The sequence below is a fragment of the Silene latifolia genome, chromosome 5, assembly GCF_048544455.1.
Source record: "Silene latifolia isolate original U9 population chromosome 5, ASM4854445v1, whole genome shotgun sequence".
In the NCBI taxonomy this organism is placed as follows: Eukaryota; Viridiplantae; Streptophyta; class Magnoliopsida; order Caryophyllales; family Caryophyllaceae; genus Silene; species Silene latifolia.
Window position 1 is genome coordinate 51,478,088 of NC_133530.1, and position 19,670 is coordinate 51,497,757.

The window sequence follows — 19,670 nt, forward strand, 5'->3', positions numbered from 1 at the left end:
TCATTGTGAAAAAAAAATTACGTTTTGTTTATTTAATTTTCATATACATTGTTTGCCACGGGAATTATTTTTTTCGCCACGAGAAATTATTTTGGCCACGGGAGTTATTAGCCACGAGAGAATCCGTGGCCAAAAATTAAATAATAGCCACGTTCTTATATTTTCCGTGACTATCTCTTTGCCACGGCAACTTGCGTCACAAAAGGTATTCTCGTGGCAAAACGATTTAGCCACGAAAATTAGCACTTGCGCCACGAATTTAGCCGTGGCCCAAATGCTCTTTTGTAGTAGTGGGAATTGATCTTGCTAGATGTCCAAGGTCTTTTGCACTCCAAAGTGCCCTGCCAAGGCATTAGAATGAACCTCCCTAACCAGTAAGTCCTATAGGGTCCTTTAGGTATACATAGCTTATTCCCCTTGAACAAATACCCTTCTTGCAATGTGAACTTTGATTCTTTGTTGTTTGGATTGCTTTGTAGGGCTAGCCAATCCTCTATGAAGTCTGGATCATCCTTTTAGAGCTCTTTCATGTATTCAAATCCCAACACTCTTTGTTGAATAGTCACTAGCATAGAGTGTCTCCTTGAGAGGGCATCTGCCACCACATTGGACTTCCCCTCCTTATGTTTGCTGGAAAAGTTGAAGGATTGAAGAAATTCAATCCATTTAGCATGTCTTGCACTTATCTTGTGTTGGCCATTGATGTACTTCAATGCCTCATTATCAGAATGAAGAACAAAGGGCTTTGGTTTAAGGTAGTGGCTCCAGTACATGAGAGCTCTAACCAGGGCATAGAACTCCTTGTCATAGGTAGAATAGTTGAGCTTAGCCCCATTGAGATTTTCACTAAAAAAAGCCACTGGATTCCTGCCTTGAATAAGCACAACTCCACTAGCATCACACTATACCTCAAACAATTGATCAAAGTGAGGTAAGGCTATGATAGATGCCTCACAAAGTTTCTTCTTGATGAGTTCAAAGGCCAGTTGAGCTTGTTTTATCCACTTGAATACTCCTTTCTTTATTCCCTCAGTCACAGGAGACGTGATAGTGCTAAACCCCTTTGATAAATCTCATGTAGAAAGAGGTCAGGCCATGGAAGCCTCTCACTTCAGTGATGGTCTTTAGAGGAGGCCATGATTTGATTGCTACTATCTGTTCTTGATCCACAGAAATGCCCCATTTCGAGATGACATACCCAAGGAACTTAACCTCCTCAGCCATGAAGGTGTACTTCTCTAGCTTTCCAAACAACTTGTGCTCCCTCAACTTTAGAAATAGTAGGTTCAAATGATTCAAATGTTCAGACTTGGACTTGCTATAAACCAGGATATCATCAAAGTACACAACAATAAACTGACCTAAGTAAGGTCTTAACACTTAGGTCATAAGTCTCATGAAAGTGCTAGGGCATTAGACAGGCCAAAAGGCATCACAAGCCACTTATAGAGGCCATGCTTTGTTTTGAAGGCAGTCTTCCACTCATCACCTTCTCTTATCCTCACTTGATGATAGCCTTGTCTGAGGTCTATCTTAGAGAACAACTTAGCACCACAAAGCTCATCCAACATGTCATCCAATCTTGGAATTGGAAACCTATACTTCAAAGTAATGTTGTTGATAGCTTTACTATCAATGCATATTCTCCATGTACCATCTTTCTTAGGGACTATGAGAGCTAGAACTGCACAAGGACTTAGGGACTCTCTCACAAACCCTTTTGACATGAGCTCTTCTATTTGCATTTGTAGCTCCTGAGTAGTTTTGGGATCACTTCTATAAGCTGGCCTATTAGGCAACATTGCACCAGGGATGAGGTATATTTGGTGTTGAATGCCCCTTAATGGGGGTAGGCCTGCTGGCAACTCCCTTGAAAAAACCTCCTGGTGTTTAAAGATCAAAGCCTCAACCTCACTTGGAACAACCATTGGTTTCTCAACCTCCTTGGACAATAAGATGAAAGCAGGTTGCTCCTCTTGCATTCCTTTGAGCATGGTTGCTTCTGTCAAGAACAACACCTCCTTAGGATGGCTCGAGCTAGGACTATCATAGTCTCTAGTGTTAGGAGATAATGGTGTGAGGACAATCCTCTGGTTCCCATGCTTGAAAGTATAGACATTGCTCTTCTCTTTATGTAAAGCATCCTTATGAATTCTCAAGGCCTTCCCAATAGTAAGTGACAAGCATCCATTGGGACAACATCACAAGTCACCTCATCTTTGTAAGTGTTTCCAATAGAGAATGAAACAAGGCATTGTTGATTCACCTTAACTTATGCTTCTTTGTTAAGCCATCTGAGTTTGTAAGGGTTTGGGTGGGGTTTAGTCTCCAAGTTTAGCTTTTTAACCATAGTGATAGAGGCCACATTGGTGCAGCTACCTCCATCTATAATCATATTACACACCCTTCCTTGTATGGTGCATCTACTTCTGACCATCAAGGACCTTTGGTCCTCCTCTAGGGGTTGATGTTATGAATGCATAACCCTCTAAAGGACCAAGCTATGTCACGTATCAGGTAGAGCCACAACCAAGGCATCAGAATGCTCCTCTTATTTCTCACTTAACTCCTCTTCTGTTGGCTCATACTCCACAAGTCCCTCCTCTTCCCATTCAAGTACCTCGGAAGCAGTAAGGGTCCTCTTAGAAGGACAATCCTTCTTGAAATGCCCATACCCTTGACATTGATAACATTTCCTCCTCTCATCTAAAGGGGGAGTAGGTTTCTGGCCCATTGGTGTTTTACCCTTGTCGAAGGCACCCTTGTTCATAACCAAAAGAGGTCTTGAATTCTCTCCAATCCTAACTCCAGTGTAAGGTCTAGGAGTATTTGGTTTGGTGTAGGTTTTTGGTGTTTCTTTACCCATCTTCTCAACTCAGGGATAAATTAACTACAATCTCAAAAGACTACAATGGTTGTAACCTTACTATTTTTGCAATGTTATAGTTTAAACCCTCCAAGAACCTAGTAATCATTTGCTCAGGTTTCTCATTGATTTCACATTGTAATGGCAATTGCTCAAAATCCCTCAAGTAAGACTCAACTGAACCTCTCGTTCTGTTTTAGTTTAGACAACTTAATAAGCAGGTCTTCGGTATAATCCTTAGAAACAAACTTAGCAAGCAACTTCTTTTTAAGTTTATTCCATGATTTAATGGGTTCCTTTCCTTCCCGGCCCTAAGACTCTTCATAGTTTCATACCACAAGAATGCATGGCCCTTAAGCTTTAGAAAGGCAACTTTACATGATTTGGTATCATTATAGCCCTTATATTCAAAAACTCTCTCAACATCCCTAAGCCATTCTAACAAGTCATATGGATTCAAGCTACCAGAGAAATCAAGGATCTCTACCTTTAAATGTTTATCAGTGTGCCTGGTGGTGGAAAGCATGCTCCTTGTGCTATCATGTGAATCATATAGGTCCTCATCTTTAGGCAGCCTCCCTCCTAGTGGTAGTACTCCTCTTTCACTGCCTCTGCCTCTCCCAAGGCCAGGGTGAGTATTCATCAACTCATTTACAGCCTCAGCCAAGGTGTGGACTGTACCAGCAATTCCACCAATCTGTGTTTCTAATCCAGCAATTCTCTCTTCACTCATGGTTGTAGTTTTTAATGTAGTTAGGGAAAAGATGAACTCACAAAGACTAACACAAGAATGGAATCTGTGTTAAACCTGGCTCTGATACCGATTTTGATACACCAACCTAGGGGTTAATGTTGTTTTGTATGGATCTCATAGAGGATTAACAAGGAAACAAGATAAACCCTAAACTTAAAGTCTCAAGCAAAGCACAGAAAACTTTAAGAGCAGTGAATCTTAAGTCTAATTCAATCACCTAAACAAAGCACAAGGGACTAAACTAAATTTAAGCCAACAACTAAGCAAAGCACAAGTTGTTGAGAGATGTTAACTAAGCAAATCACAAGTTAACAGAAATAAAGAGTAGAAACTCTTAGGGTTTTCATTCATTCAAATCTGCCTTTTACAATGAACAAAAGGCTCTTTATATAGAGCTTACATTTCTGATCTCTACCCTTGATTTAAGCTAACATATAAGGGCTCAAAAGGCCTTACAAAAGTGGTTGAAAATATCACAAAAGTCTCCTAATAAGGACGGTACAAGACTGATACAAACAGGCTGGTACAACATGACTTTTGTTTCTTTCCTGAATGGCTAGGCAATTCATGAGTCTCCTTGTGGCTTGTGCTTGGCTTCAAAGATGCTTGTTCCCTGGCTTGAAAGGGACTACTATGAACCTTCCAACATCCTTACTTAACCTGAAGTAAACTCATACAAAAGCAAAGAGTTTTAACCTTAACAATGTAAGATCATTTCAGCTAACCTCTTGAGCTGTACCCGAATTTGTGAGACTGATTAGAAGACCTTTTGAACCTTATTTAGAAAACTTCTCCTGGACTTTTTTGTAGCATAGGACCTTGCCATGGATGAAAAATAAATTGGAGTCATTGGTTGCACAATTGCCATAAGGATTCAGGCCAATTCTCTTGACGGGTCAGAACTAGTTTTTGGTGGTTTCCTGTGTAGTTGAGTGAGCCCTGGCCCTGCATCAAATAAAACTTTACTTTGATGTATATGTTTTTTTTGTGCGATTTATTTTGATATGACTTAGTATTCGTTTTTTCGGGTCATTTTGGGTCACTTTAAGTCATTTTGGATCGGCTCAGTTATGGGTCGGGTCTTTTCAGGTCATGTTAACATTGGGTCAATCAAAATTCGGGTCGGGTCAAGTATGTTCGGGTTTTGGATCAGTTTCAAGTCAAGCAAGTTTGGATCATTTTCGAATCTCGGGTTAATCTTATCAAGTTAGGTGATTCGGATCGGGTCAGCCTTGCCCTCGGAGTTTGTCATCAGAATTCAGAACTCTATCTCATATATTTTAAAAAGTTTATTCCCAAATCTCCTAACCCTAGATTTCTCAATCGCTCTTCCACTCACATCGCTGTTAAATCTAAACCTTAATTTTCACACCAATCAATCAACAATCAATAATGGTGAAGAAGAGAAAGACCCCTGCCGCCGCCGGAATAACCACCGCAGCTACGTCGGCAACTCCACCGAAAAAGCAACAGAAAAAGCAAGACGACGAACAATCAACTAAAATCGTCGAAGAAGAAAAACCACCTGTTGAAATCCCAATTGAAGAAGATCATGAAGAAGAAATCGAAGAAGAAGTGGAAGAAGAAGTAAAGGAAGAAGAAGAAGAAGAACAAGTTGATGAAGATGAAGGTGGTAAAGAAGAAGAAGAAGATGAAGATGTCGATTCGATATCGAGTTTAATCGAACTGTTTACTAAAGAACAGCTAATTACATTACTCCGCGAAGCAGCGGAGAATCACCCTGACGTAGCGTCACGAGTACGAAACCTAGCCGATAAAGACGTCGCACATCGTAAGATCTTCGTACACGGTTTAGGTTGGGATACAACGGCCGAAACGTTAATCGCAGCGTTTCAACAATACGGCGAAATCGAGGATTGTAAGGCGGTGACGGACAAGTTGACCGGGAAGTCAAAGGGGTACGGATTCATCCTCTTCAAGACACGTGGCGGTGCGAAGAAGGCGTTAAGGGAACCGCAGAAGGTTATTTCTGGTAGGACTGCTTCATGCCAGCTTGCTGCTGTGGGTCCCACCGCGGGAGGGAGTGGACAGGTGGCGGTGACGCCGGCGACGGAGTATACGCAGAAGAAGATTTATGTGAGTAATGTGTCGCCGGATATTGATCCGAATAAGCTAACGGCGTACTTTTCGAAGTTTGGGGAGATTGAGGAGGGACCACTTGGGATTGATAGGAGTACGGGCAAGTTTAAGGGGTTTTGTTTGTATGTGTATAAAAGTGTTGAAAGTGCTAGGAAGGCGTTAGAGGAGCCTCATAAGCAGTTTGAGGGACATACATTGCATTGCCAGAGGGCAATTGACGGTCCAAAACACGTAAAAAGCGGCGGTGGCGGTGTTGGCGTTGGTGTTGGTGGTGGTGGACATGGGAGAGGGAGTGGGGGTGGGTATGTTAGGGGTGAGAATCCGAATTTGATTGGAGCGGTTGGTGGACCACCTACTACTGGAGCAGGGTTGATGGGTGGTGTGGCTGGGGCTGGTGGGTTGAACCCGGCTTTGGGGCAGGCATTGACAGCGTTGTTGGCAACGCAGGGGACGGGTTTGGGATTGAATAATTTGTTGGGAGGGATTGGTGGTGGGGTTGGGGGTTTAGGTGGGATGGGTGGGTATGTGGGGCAGAGTAGTGGATATGGAGGTTCAGCTGGGATTGGGGGTGGGCCGGGTGTTGGGGGATTGAGTGGGTATGGGAGTCAAGGTGGGTTACAGAGTGGGTATGGGAGTCAAGGTGGGTTACATAGTGGGTACCCGAATCAGCAGTTGGGTCAAGGTGGGTTCGGAAGGTCGCAGTTTGGGTATAATGGTAGGCCGTATGGTGGTCGTTGAGGTTGGTATCTAGGTCAGGTATAATTCTATTTCTTTTGTTATGTGTATTGTTCATGTTTTATGTGTAGGTGACCATTGGTCGTGTGCGTGCGTGTCATTAGTGTATGTATATCTGCTATATGTGATTTTGATTGATAGGTTTATGATGTGATTAAGGGTGTGTTTGGATAGCAAATGTGGAGGGAAAGGGAGGGGAGGGGAGGGGAGGGGAGGGGAGGGGGAAGGGGAAGGAGGGAAGAGAAAGGGAGGGAAGGGGAAATGTAGTGTGGGTGTTTGGATACAATTTCCCTCCAAATCTCTCCTATTGTGGAGAGATTTTGATTCCTCTTGGAGGAGGGAAAATGAATCCCTCCAAATTTTCCCCTTTCATTTCCCTCCACCCTTATTTGCTATCCAAATAGTCTCTCTCCCTTTCTTTTCCCTCCAAATCCCTCAATTCCTCAATCCAAACACACTCTTCACCCTAAGGTGAGCTTCAGTTTCTGCATCTTAATTTTATTTTGTAGTGTACTCCCTGCACCCGGGTCATTTGTTTACCTTTGGTTTTGGCACAATGACTAAGGAGATAGGAGATAAGAGGGAGGCAATTATTAGATGACAAGTGGACCAAATTGGATGTGGATGATCAAATTGCCCATCAAGGCATTTCTAAAATAGAAAGGTAAACAATTGATTAAGAAACCCTAAAATGGAATAGGTAAACAAATGACCGTGACAGAGGGAGTAATTGTTAGGATAATCATTATATTCACGTTGAGATGATTTTGGTTGTCTATAGTACCCAAGGTTGGAGTGTGAGAGAAGTAGAATTGTTCATAGGAAGCTATCGTGTAAGAGCGGCTCCTTTTCAATTCAAGCTTAAATTCGTAAGCTTAGTCTTGATTGGTTATTAGGATAAGGTTACAATTCACAACTCACCAAGGATGATGCTTTTTGGGTTGATTTAAGTTGTATTCCTCCCTCCATTCTATTTATATTGCCTCGTTTAGATAGATGTCTTACTGAGATTAGTGATGAAATGTTATTGGTACCTTTGACTTAATGTAGATTAACCACACTGCTTACCGTGCCTTTCCCATTAGAGTATCAATACAGGATCGAGGGAGTATTCTACGGAGTACTTAACTTGGGATTGTAGGAGACGTGAAAAATAAAATGTGGACAATGTAAATGGGATTGAGATAAAGCGAAGTACTATATACTGACATTATTGGTGCTGTAACATTACCTAGGTTCTGAAGCAACGTTACAGACTCTAGTGTGCTTTATTGTTATTGTTGCTCAAGTTAATTGTTGTCATTCTTATAAGAAAGTTAATGGCTGCCATCTTGAAACCCATCAAAAGTGTCTTCCCTCTATATAAGAATTACGCTCCGGGTTTTATTTTATTTTTGGATGTGTTTTATTTTGGGTTATATTATGTAAACTATTTTATCATTAATAATTCCTTTTCAGGTAATATTTAATTTGTAAGTGTTTCTGCTGACAAATTCACGTCAATGTTTGATGTCAAAGTTCGTTTTCAAGTAGTGATCCGGCACTATTTAAATGTTTGAAAGATTTTAATCATTTTGCCAGTACTGCTTTCTGCAACATTTTTGGTTTTCGTTAAATTGGTTTTTATGGTTATGTATTCATTGTGCAGATCAGTGTTTTAGTACTGGCTTGGTGATTATTCTGAAGTTTCAAGAGCCTATGCAAACAAGAACTTTACAATCTATTTATGTTTACCTTTATGTTCCTAGTAGAAAGACTGGAGTATTTGAACAATCAAATGGAGTTGCTTTTTTCGTTTTCTGTTTTCCTCGCCCTCTATTTACTCTGGTACTTTCCAAAAGTTTGTAATGTTTATCTTTAAATTCCCTTGGATGACATTGACTACTTTTTCCAATCTCAGACGGTTATGTAAGTTTAAAAATGGTTCTGGTTGTTTTACCAAGGGTATTACACTATCTTTATCATCGTAATTTTCACCTTTTCTACTTTAAAATTATTCTGAGCTTTCTGTATACTTTCCAACCTCATGTGTGTTCTTTTAATGTGCTTTTATTGGGATACACTACTTCATAAAACGTGTTAATGGTTGATATTAGTCATTTACCTTATTCATCTGAGTGCAGGGGGTTCTTATTGCAGTGTAAATAATCTAAGCTGTTATTTGAGTATGTGCAGACGGTAACTGTTAAATTACCAGGTAGGCTTGAAGTTCTGAAACCTGGTAATTTAAAAAGATTAAAACTCGAGATCTCAATTGATAATCATGACTTTGATAAGCATTAGAATTTTTACTTGTGTTATGTTCATCAACTCCCTAGGATATTGTACTTTTGCTCATGATCATGAAGTGTGATGTCCTTAAAGGTGTCCGTCTAAATTATGTAAGATAGTGTTAAGCATGCGTTTCTTGGGGTTGAAGAAAATGTGGGATTGGAGAAGGCAGTGTCGAAGGATTCGTGTAGAATTGTGGATGATGGAGTCTTTACTTCTTTATCCGGGTCTAATCATTCGATTTTTTAACGTTATTTTTCTTCTTATCTATCTTGTTGGGCTCGAATGCTCTGTCACTCGTATGTGCCATTAATTTCTGCGGAATGGGGTGGAGAAAGTGTTGATTGATGGGATTTCAGGATTTCATGGCTGTTTAGGCAAGCCATATTAGCTGTAAGAACTCTAATCAGTGTCTCTTATTACTATTCACGTAGCCTTCTTGTGTCAGTTTCGCATGGGAGGACCAGATTTTATTCATTTAGGTCATTGGTAGACTCGACTAGTGTTAAGTAATTGAGCTTTTGTGGTTAATGTCTTGGTGATGATCTAAAAGGTCTAATGCAGTAATGCCATGTTTGGTTCTGTCTCTTTCACTCGATAGGAGTAAACCTCGTTTCTGTACAGCTGTTGAAGGTAAGAGTTTACTTATTACCTGAAACCTGTGACCTTTCTCTTGTTAGCCTTTTTATATACATAAGCTTACATATTGTAGGTGAGGTTCTTCACGTGCCACCTTAGAAACACTGCCGGCTTCTTACTGTGGATTTTATGCTATATAGAGATGACCCGTCTTATAGAGATGACCCGTCTTCGTGTAGTTGATTGGTGCAAGTCTCGTTTGTGTTTCTCATTGTGGAAACATGCGGACAATGTCAAGTTTGCGGGATTGAATAATGGTCAGTCTTGGTTGCGAAATTAGTGACCTGATGAACAAATCATTGTTCCATAGATGCAGTTGAGGTAATCCTCAAAGCTTGTAGATAACCACTGTGATGTCTATGTTTTCGCCTACTCCATGAAATAAGCAACTGTGGAGATCTAGGCAGCAAATCTGTGAGATCGATTCAACATCAATGGCTTAGTTTTTTTTAGAGGGTATTTATGTTCTTTTAAGAAGGGCATAATTTCAATTTAGCAAGTAGGATTAGGAAAAACAATGTCATTTTGTTTGTTGATTCATTTTTTATTCAATAGCATGTTTAGTGTTTGTGTACAAGATTATCGGAGTGATTTTTCTTGTGCACATAAAAGTCAATGAATTTCTTGAGTCCACATTTGTAGAAAGCTGGATGAATGGGTTACTTGGGAAAGTTTTCACTGTTAACAAGGTAAGTCCGGTTTGGTTTGGATTGGTTTTATGTGAGCTTGGTCTAGCTTAGGAGAGCTCTCAGTCGGTTTTAGTTAGTCATGACTCATGAGACACTCTCACATTCGAAAATTGTGAGGCATACACTGTTTTTCTTTTTCTTTTTCTTTTGTTGTAAGCGCTATAAGTGAGATTTTTGTTGATGGGTTTTAAATCCAGAAACTTGATATCGCCAGTTATTGAATATAGAGCATGAATAACAAAATTAACTATGAATAATTATCTTGTCATGGAGTTGAAGATGGTATGGTTCATAAAACAGTTGAGGAAAGGGATTGTTTTTAGGACGGTAATGGAAATGGATATTACGATGGTATAAGGATAAATAGATGAGTCGATTTCTTCAATTAGAGGGTGAGTGGGTGATACTACAAGGCTGAAGCCGCCTAAAACACCCAGACCATCCATGGCAGACCGAGCTTGACCATTCGAACATATCCCCAGACTTTTCGGATTGCGCCTGACTTTGAAGCAATGCCCTCTGCATCAATCCATATACTTCCTCCTCTTGAGAGAAAAGGGGACGAACATTAAGAAATGTGTGGGAGGATGAGATTGGATGCGTATGTGTTAGGATTTGGTTTGATAGAAAGACAAAATAGATGAAATATAAGCGAAAAATGGATTGAGAAGTTGCACATTACTATGTGGGAGCAAGCAGAGAAGGGATACCCTAGATACGAGGCTCTCAGGACAAGTTTATATACGGAGTACTCCATATGAAAGAATAGGTCTCATTAGTCGACGCCTTTAACCAAAGGACCTCTGGGATCCTTATAACTCAGATTCAAGAGAAAAGGGGATTGATGATGCTTTTCTGATATGGTGTGACTCTCACTTTGTCGGGTTTGAGAAACGACTTTGGGACGTATTCTTCATTGCTATAGTTACTATTATTTGGGAATTGCGAAATGAAGCAATTTTCGAGAACAAAACTCCTAACTGGCCGTGTATTGTAGACAAGCTGTTTTTAAGAGTTGGGTTGTGGTGCAAATCGTGGAAAGAAGGTTTACCTTATACCTTAGAAGAATGGTTGAACAATTGGAAAATATTTAGAACATGGAAGGAGAAAAGGATAGGGCAAAGGACGACTCCGCGACTTGAGTTTTGATGCGGGCAATTGCTAAGTTTTTTTATCTGTTTTTTTGTGTTGTTTTTCGTTTTGTAAACTTGTTTGGGACCCTACTCGTTGTAGGTCTCGGGGTTTACCCCGCCTTTTAATCAAAAAAAAAAACTCAGATTCAAGACATGTTTATGATTTTACCGACTTCCATCTATAACGCATTGCATAGGGTGGGCAGACCGATCAATGAGAGGAGACATGGAATAGGACAAGAAAAACTTGAAATTAAATAATTTGTGGTATTGGTACGAGGAAGTGGGATGTGCATCATATTTAATGGCTAAACGAGTGCGGAGTATATACTACAACATTTCTTCTGCTTTGTCTTTGGAATGATGAATGATGCAGTCTGGTGGATTTCCTTTTCCCTGTAGCTTCCAGTTTGGTATATCAAAAGGACCAGCAATACGCTAACAAAACAAGATAAAAACACCCAAGTGGAAGAGATAATTCGTACTAATCTTCCCTCTGCTAATCATTGTGTATGATGGTCAATTTGTATAAAAATCACTCTTTAATTAAGTAGCAATAAATGAATGGTTTTTAAAAAAATAGACTGTCTTATGTTGTGAAATCGTCTTATTCTAATCTAAAACTAGTGTCTTCCCTAACGTTATTTCGTGAAGCCAAGGATACGAGGCATATTTGGGTGGTTTCAACATTTGTCATGAGCAGAGAGTGAGAAGAGGGTAGTAGTCCAAGGGCCGTGGGGTAAAAAGCTGAAGAGAGACAGACAGACAGACAGACACACGTATGATGCGTCAAGTACTGATCCTAACAGAAGCACTGAATGAAATGATGTTCTGTCTTCATCTGTTCTTTCTCAGTCGTCCGTCTCACTTCAGACCGCCTTATTTCAGACCGTAATAAGACCTCTCACAAGTGAGAAGCGCATGGGTGGTGGGACACACCCATGTGCTTTCCCACTCACACCCTAAATGGGTTTTTTGTGAGAGGAAATGGTATCCGTCTGACCGTTTCAGACGGATATGACGGTCTGAAATAAGAATTTGTAATTCTTTTTATTATTATTATTCTCTACTTATATCCTGATTATGTGTAGAATAATTTTAAAATTACAGTTTAGTCGAGCTATTTGTTCAACAATTTTTTCCCTGCATTTACTCAAAATCGGGCTAATCTCCAAAATTGTAGACATAACAACACAAAGTGCTGTTATATATACAGTATAATAATTTCATAAAACTCAAAACAAATATGGCAGATTTAATGGTCTTATTCAAGTTATGAAACGTTTTTCAATAATTACTCAAATGATTATCCTATAAATATGACAAATACTGCATAATAGTTTTAGCACATGATTAATTATTCAAATGGTTGACATATAAATGCAGTCATTTCTTGTTCATGTGCAACAATTGGTCAATCTAATACTTCGTTTAGTGTTGCGATATTGAATATATTAAACAAAAAATGCTTATTCTTTTACTACTATCATGTGTAATTAAACTAGATGATTATAAATATATTAACTACTGTATATGTTACTAATAGCTAAAATTTAAAGAAAATAAATATTTGTAAAAGAGCGTTAATCTAACCCGTTTCTGACCAAATTCCGTACAAACCCGTATTTTAAAAACCTGAAATTGACCCGACTCGTCCATAATCCGGAGTCAAAATAACTGAACTCGTAACCGCCCGTTCAACCCATTTGACAGGTCTAAGCCTTTTTCTATTAGTTTCATTTCAGATTACTACTTGTATTTGTTAGTAAAGATGATGTAAACATACTCCTCTTTCAAATAATTTTCCACTTTGCACAAGTTTTAGAAAAAAGAGTGAGAGTATTGTAAATTGTGTAAAGGGCAATGTTCTTAGGATCAATATGACCATCCATGGCAGACATTATTATCTTATCAAAATCACACAAATTGTTCCGGTTTATAATAATTTTCTATCTTAATGTGATATATAAAATTTTAGTAACCAACAAAATGAAAATGGCACTATTGTAGGGTTGGATCGTAGAATCGGGTTAAGATTTTACTTTAGAAATTTTTTGGGACAAGTTAAATCGTAAGATCCTAGAAAAATAAGATCCTACCTAGAATCGATCACAATCTTTTGGATCGTAGGATTGTGTGATCTTACAATCCGAATCGGGAGTTTAACAACTATGGTAAGGGGACTTTATTAAAACAAAATGAAAGTTTCCTTTATCCATCACAATCTTAGATGGCCGTAACATTGTAGTATCCGACCTGAGTGACTCAACTCGAAAAACTCAACCCGTACCCGAACTCTTGACCTGAGATTAATCCGAACCCGAATTGCCCGTTCGAGTATAATCCTGATACGAAGGTTTATTATTGCACAATGATTATTATCCATAAATAACTTGATAATAGTTAGTCGGAAAATGACAAGAACCCAAAATAACCCGATCTAAACCGCCCCAGTTGACTTGTTTACCAAATCTACTTCGAACACCTATAAACCCATAATAACATGCCCTTTTAAATCATGGGAAGTAGAAGTTCCCATAAATTGCTTAAATGTAATGTTGTTTGGTTGCCTATTTCATGCAAATTAGAACCTCTCAAGGAACTTTAATTTCTCCCTAATGTAGGAAGTTGTCTTACCTAGCCCCTCCGGTAAATGGAACTTTCCACATGAATTCACTTCTCATATGACAACCAAATAACATTTCTGCATTTCACATGAATTACAAATTCACATTAACTTAACTTCCTAGAAACTTTATCTTCCTATAGTAAACCAAATAACTCCTAAATCCCATTTACAATTACGGAGTTATTAACTTCTGTACTTAAAATAAAGAAAACAAATATTTATCACTTGTCACTAAGGCCATGTTCTTTTGGACTTAAAGTCATTTAATTTAAGTTCACTTCAGATCCTATAAGTTCAGTTCAGATCAGATCCTACAAGTTCAGTTCAGATCCTATAAGTTCAGTTCAGTTCAGATTCTATAAGTTCAGTTCACATCCTATAAGTTCAGTTCAGATCGTATAAGTTCAGATCCTATAAATTCAGTTTAGAAAAGTTATATACAGAGTATTAATTTTGAAACCGACGCAAAAACATTCGATATTATTAATCATTCGATACATATATACATTATTATTTTAAAAAAAAAATTATCACTCTTCTCATTATTTTTTATCGTAATATAACCGTAGTATAATATATGAACAAACCAATGTAATATAACCTTGTGTTTTAGACTATAATTTTGTATAAGTGTTCTCTCTTGACTGCCCACTAATTTCTTGTAAAAATTTTGTTTAATCTCAATAAAAGTTTGTGTTTCAACAACAACAACAACAACAACAACAACTTAAGTTAATTTAAATTCGGATCGGGTAAGTTCAATTCAGATCCTATAAGTTCAGTTTAGAACCTATAAGTTCAGTTCAGTTCAGATCCTATAAGTTCAGTTCAGTTCAGATCCTATAAGTTCAGTTCAGATCCAATAATTTCAGTTCAGTTCAGTTCAGATCCTATAAGTTTAGTTCAGTTCAAATCCTATAAGTTCAGTTCTGTTCAGATCATATCCGTTTTAGTCCAAAAAACAGGGCCTAATATCCGGCCGTCGATGATAAATATTCATCACTTGTCACTAACAGTCCATCTCATTAAAGACGGCCACTATTCGTCACAAGTTGAAGACGGATAGTGATCCTCTTACAAAATGCAAGTGGGAGGGCAAATGGAGGTATCTATTTTCCTCCACTTGCACTATCCATTTGCATGTTGTGAGAGGGACACGAATAGGGTTCATTGAGAATTCAATTGGTCTCCCTTGTGACGGGTTACCATTTGTGGCGGATATTTTGTGAGATAAAATGGTAACAAAATGGGTTAGTGGAGAAAGGGGACCACATAAATAGTATTACAGAGAGAGAAAAAGTGGGTACATTGTGAGTTAAAATGGTATCCGTCACAAGCTTGTGACGGATATGTCATGTCTTCAATGAGAATTTGTGTCACTAATATCCGGCTGTCAATGATAAATTTCTTGTTTTTATATGTTTATTATTTCTTCATTGGGGAAAGCGTTTACAACCCCAAAGATACTAAACATCCTCAAATGGAAAAAGTAATATAGGGGACACTCTGGATATGAACGCTAATTGGTCCCCACTTTGAACGCATGACCACTTTGAACGAAAAGGCTACAAGTACACGGGGTGTACAAGGGCCTTGGTACTTGCCAAGGTGAGAAAGACGCAAGTGGAGTTTGGTAGGGGACCATATGGAATCTTTTTCAAATGAGTTTTTAGAGGGATAAATTTGAAAATTTTGAATTTCAAATTCAAAAAGAGACAACCTATTAATTGCTACACTTTCCAAAGATTATTAGCAATATTAATCTAATTTTTTTATACTAATCTCTATACTAATTATTTTTTGTTTCTTATATTTATTTTATGTTCTTATTTATTTTAACCTCATTTCTCTAACTAAAAAAATCGTTTCTCTCACTTAAAAAAAATCAAGTATATTTTTTTCCCCAAATCTAATAATCCATAAAAAAAAATCAGTATATTTTTTTCCCAAATCTAATAATTCCTTAAAAAAATAAGTATATTTTGTTTCCAAATCTAATAATCATATTTAATTATTAAAATCTCATACTATATTTCAATTGTATCGACACCACCATCATCTTTAATATGAGTTTTAATCAATCTTGTTCTTGCGATTCACATTGTTATCATAACTTGGTTCCAATCCGTCAACTCGTGAAGAAAAATGGACCTAACAAAGGAAGGTTTTTTTATCGTTGTCCCTTATGGAAGGTATATTTATGTTTATAGCTCAAAATAATATAATTAGTATAATATCTATGTTTATTGCTCTAATTAATTTTTAATGCATCTTTAGACTGAAGATTGTGGTTACTTCATATGGGATGAATGCGTGGAGGTTGATCGGAACATGAACAGGTTGATTGATCTAAACAACTCTTTGGAGGATAGGTTACGGCAATTGACATCGGAAAATATTAAATTGAAATCTCGGAAGTTACGTGCTACTAAATCGGAAAAGTTAGCTCGCTTCGGTTATTGTATTATTCATGGGTTGTATTTGTATTATTATTATCAATTTGTATTGTGATAATACTACATAAATAAGAGAAGAAGCTTTAATTTGTTATTGATTGTTGATCTAAATTTGTATTTTGACGATAGTTGTCCATTATTCGTTGTCCATCAAAAATAATTTCGGTCTCGGTTTGTTATGCTTGATTATTAAGGTTTTAAAACTTAAAATGAATCAATTGCAAAAAGAAAAACATTTAATTTGTAATGTGTTAACTTTGCAAATTGCAAATTGCAAATGACATCTACTTACTGACGGCCCAAGTAAATGAATGGATGAAAAAGGCCCAATTGAGGAAGTAAATGGGTCGACGAGAAAGAATGGATGAAAATGGCCCAATTGAGGAAGTAAATGGGTCGATTTAAAAGTAATCGATGAAAATGGCCCAATAGAGGAAGTAATAATGGGTCTAGTTACCGAAGGCCCAAGTAAGTTAGTTGATAAATAGAATGAGCCCAAATTGTTATATAAGACCTATATTTTGATTGGGCTTTTCCCCTATTGGGGCCACATTCCTAATGGTCTGTTTTTAACATAGAAACATGGAAAATGAATATTAATGGCCCAAGTGAATAATGGTCGATCCTACCAAGTTAAATTGCATAATTATTTGTAGCAAAGATAAGATCTCGTTGTGGCGTTTGTTACTCGCTTGGCCGTGTTCTCCTCATGTGCCGGATTTATTTTGGATTAAAATTAGTCATCACACATTGGTAAAATTACGGGTATTTTTTTAACGAAGGACGTAAGATAGTAATTAAAAAAAATAACAGGAATTTGAAAAGGAAAATGGGTAGTTGATAATCATAGATCCATTGGAAAATATAAACCAACCTTTTAATCCTTACAAAATACGTACTATATAAACCATATTTAACCTAACTAAAAACCAAGAAGTTCAAGTTGATGAAGCTCCAACTCAATTTTCTGGATTTCAATCACCCCTTGTTCACGATTAGCTTTCACTTCATGTATAAGAGCTTCCATATTTTTCCGCACGTCGTTCATCCCTCTACTTATTGCCCGCCGCCTTATCGCCTCCGCTCGGTCTATTAGATCGGCCAATCGAGTGTCAATCTCTCGCAACCGAGCGAGTTTGATTCTGCGATTGATAGTGTATTGTACTAATATAGGAATGAACTGTCTAACCATCTGAAATTCATACTAGTTAATTAAATTAAAAATAAAACGTTATGTAAAAGGAAAATTGGATGACAACTACCATTCATATCCCATCGCCAATATGGACATAAACCGTTTATATTCAATCAAAAAATAGTTATGATTGACGGGTTATTAAATTGATTGTCACATACATGCAAAAATCGTTTACGGTTTTAAACTTATAGAAACAATTTCATTTAAAAGAAAGAATGGTTAAATATCTTGATGAAATGAGCAGTAAAAAAGAAAGAATGGTTAAAATACCTTGATGAATGATCAAACAATTAGTAACAAGAGTTGTGAACAAGTTTGGAGTCCTCCTTACAAGTATATATGAGATCTAGGGTTTGTGTTGTAAAGGGAGTTTTATTTTTGTAGATGAATGTAAAATACTGCCATATTCCTTTTATAATGGGGAGAAAGACAATTTTTTAATTTTTGTAATTAGTGATGTTTAAAACCGTCTATATTCAATTAAAAAAATTAAAGCGTTATGTAAAAAGAAACAAATATAACAACCTTTCATATCACATAAACCGTTTATATTCAATTAAAATATAATTATGATTGAGGACTTATTAAATTGATTGTCGCATACATGCAAAAATTGTAAACTATACAAACGATTTAATTTAAAGGAATGAATGGTTAAATACCTTGATGAATGAATTAGTGACACAAGAGTTGTGAACAAGTTTGGAGTCCTCCTTACAAGTATATATGAGATCTAAAGGTAGTTTTATTTTTGTAGATGAATGTAAAATAGTGCCATTTTACTTTTATAATGGGGAGAAAGACAAATTTTTTTATTTTTCTTAGTGATGATGTGTTTAAATCCTGTCAATTGGAAGTCAAATCAACATGCATGCATGCTAGATTTCTGCCTTGCTTGCTTACACGACACACATAATCAAATCAAATCAAATCAATTGTAATTCTTTTTGTGTTGTGTTTAGTCAAATCAAAATAGTTTATACGGACTACTTAATAGGAAAATCAATCAACTATTAATAGATATTCATATCTTATATCGAGACCAAAGAAAATCAATGATAATAAAACTGATTCAAATGGAAAATATTAAAAACCCACATTTAAAATTTACATACTTAATATAAGTGACATCATGCATGCCCACTAAATTAAATAGAACTTAAACGAGAAATAGAGGCTCTTAGGGAGGCATTCTCTTCCATTATTTTGATCTTCACCTCCTTTGCTAGTTTGAGGTCTAAAAGCGATGCAATATCTCGCTCGCATCTTCTCCATCTCCGCATAAAGCCACGATCTTTGGCAACCTTGAGTGGGATCTGAACATTAACAAGGAATAGGTTGTTCTTCCTTTCGATTTCCTCTAAGCGATTTATGAAACATTTGTTGTACTCTATTGTAATCAATGTTTTGGTAATGTTCCGATCCATTATTTTGAAGGAAGTTTTCAGTTTAGGTTTTAAAGGTTTAGGGTTTGAAATATTGATAGACAAATCAAATTAGATAATGGCTTGGGTAGTAGATGTGGTTAGGATTTACTGAATATACAAATGTATCATATATATAAGTAAAGTGTGGGTCGTGTCTTTTCATATGCCACACAGGAGGATTTTTAATTATAAATTAAAATTAACAAGTGGAAGTTGAATTAAAATTAATATGTTTATAGGAAATGACAACTTGTCCTTTAATCTTCCGGTACAATGAATTGTATTTTAATAAATCTACGTAATTAATATAATTCCGAGTATTTAAAACCGATATTTATTTATCAACTCTTGTTCAAGTACGAAATTAAAATGACGTCACATAGTTAACATTCAAAATCGAACAAAATATAAAAGGGGTAGAAGAGAAAACCCAACCATGATAGTTAATATTAAGATAAACTTAAATAAGAAAAGTACAACATAATAATATTATAAAAATAAAACATGCATAGATATTAATTGGAAATTAAATACATGAATATCTAATTAAGGACTTCTTTTAATCCTTACTAATTTAAGGATTTTAAAGCCTTTAGATCATCCTCAAGTTCTTTCCTAAGGTCAATGCATTTTCCATAAGAAACAAACAAGGATTGTATGAGATCATCCGCTTCCTTTTCAATCTCCTTAACGCCATGTACATAACAATAGTTCCGAGTTTCAATCGCACCAACAATCATCTTCATCGCTCTCAACTCTTGTTCAAGTACCGT

At 37.0% G+C, this 19,670-nt stretch overlaps 1 protein-coding gene across 3 annotated transcripts; it reads left to right on the plus strand.

The window, feature by feature from the left end:
* The first annotated feature begins 4,878 nt into the window (after positions 1 to 4,878).
* Positions 4,879 to 10,000, plus strand: LOC141657390 (RNA-binding protein P-like). 3 transcript variants are annotated; one of them, XM_074464613.1, is made up of 2 exons: positions 4,879 to 6,476; positions 9,439 to 10,000. In XM_074464613.1, the coding sequence occupies exon 1, from the start codon at positions 5,013 to 5,015 to the stop codon at positions 6,456 to 6,458; it is 1,446 nt and encodes a 481-aa protein (XP_074320714.1). In that variant the 5' UTR covers positions 4,879 to 5,012; the 3' UTR covers positions 6,459 to 6,476; positions 9,439 to 10,000. The 3 variants fall into 3 exon arrangements, with proteins under 3 accessions (XP_074320714.1, XP_074320715.1, XP_074320713.1); XM_074464614.1 differs by having other exon boundaries at positions 9,506 to 10,000; XM_074464612.1 differs by lacking the exon at positions 9,439 to 10,000 and adding an exon at positions 8,104 to 8,451 and having other exon boundaries at positions 4,880 to 6,476.
* Positions 10,001 to 19,670: the final 9,670 nt, after the last annotated feature.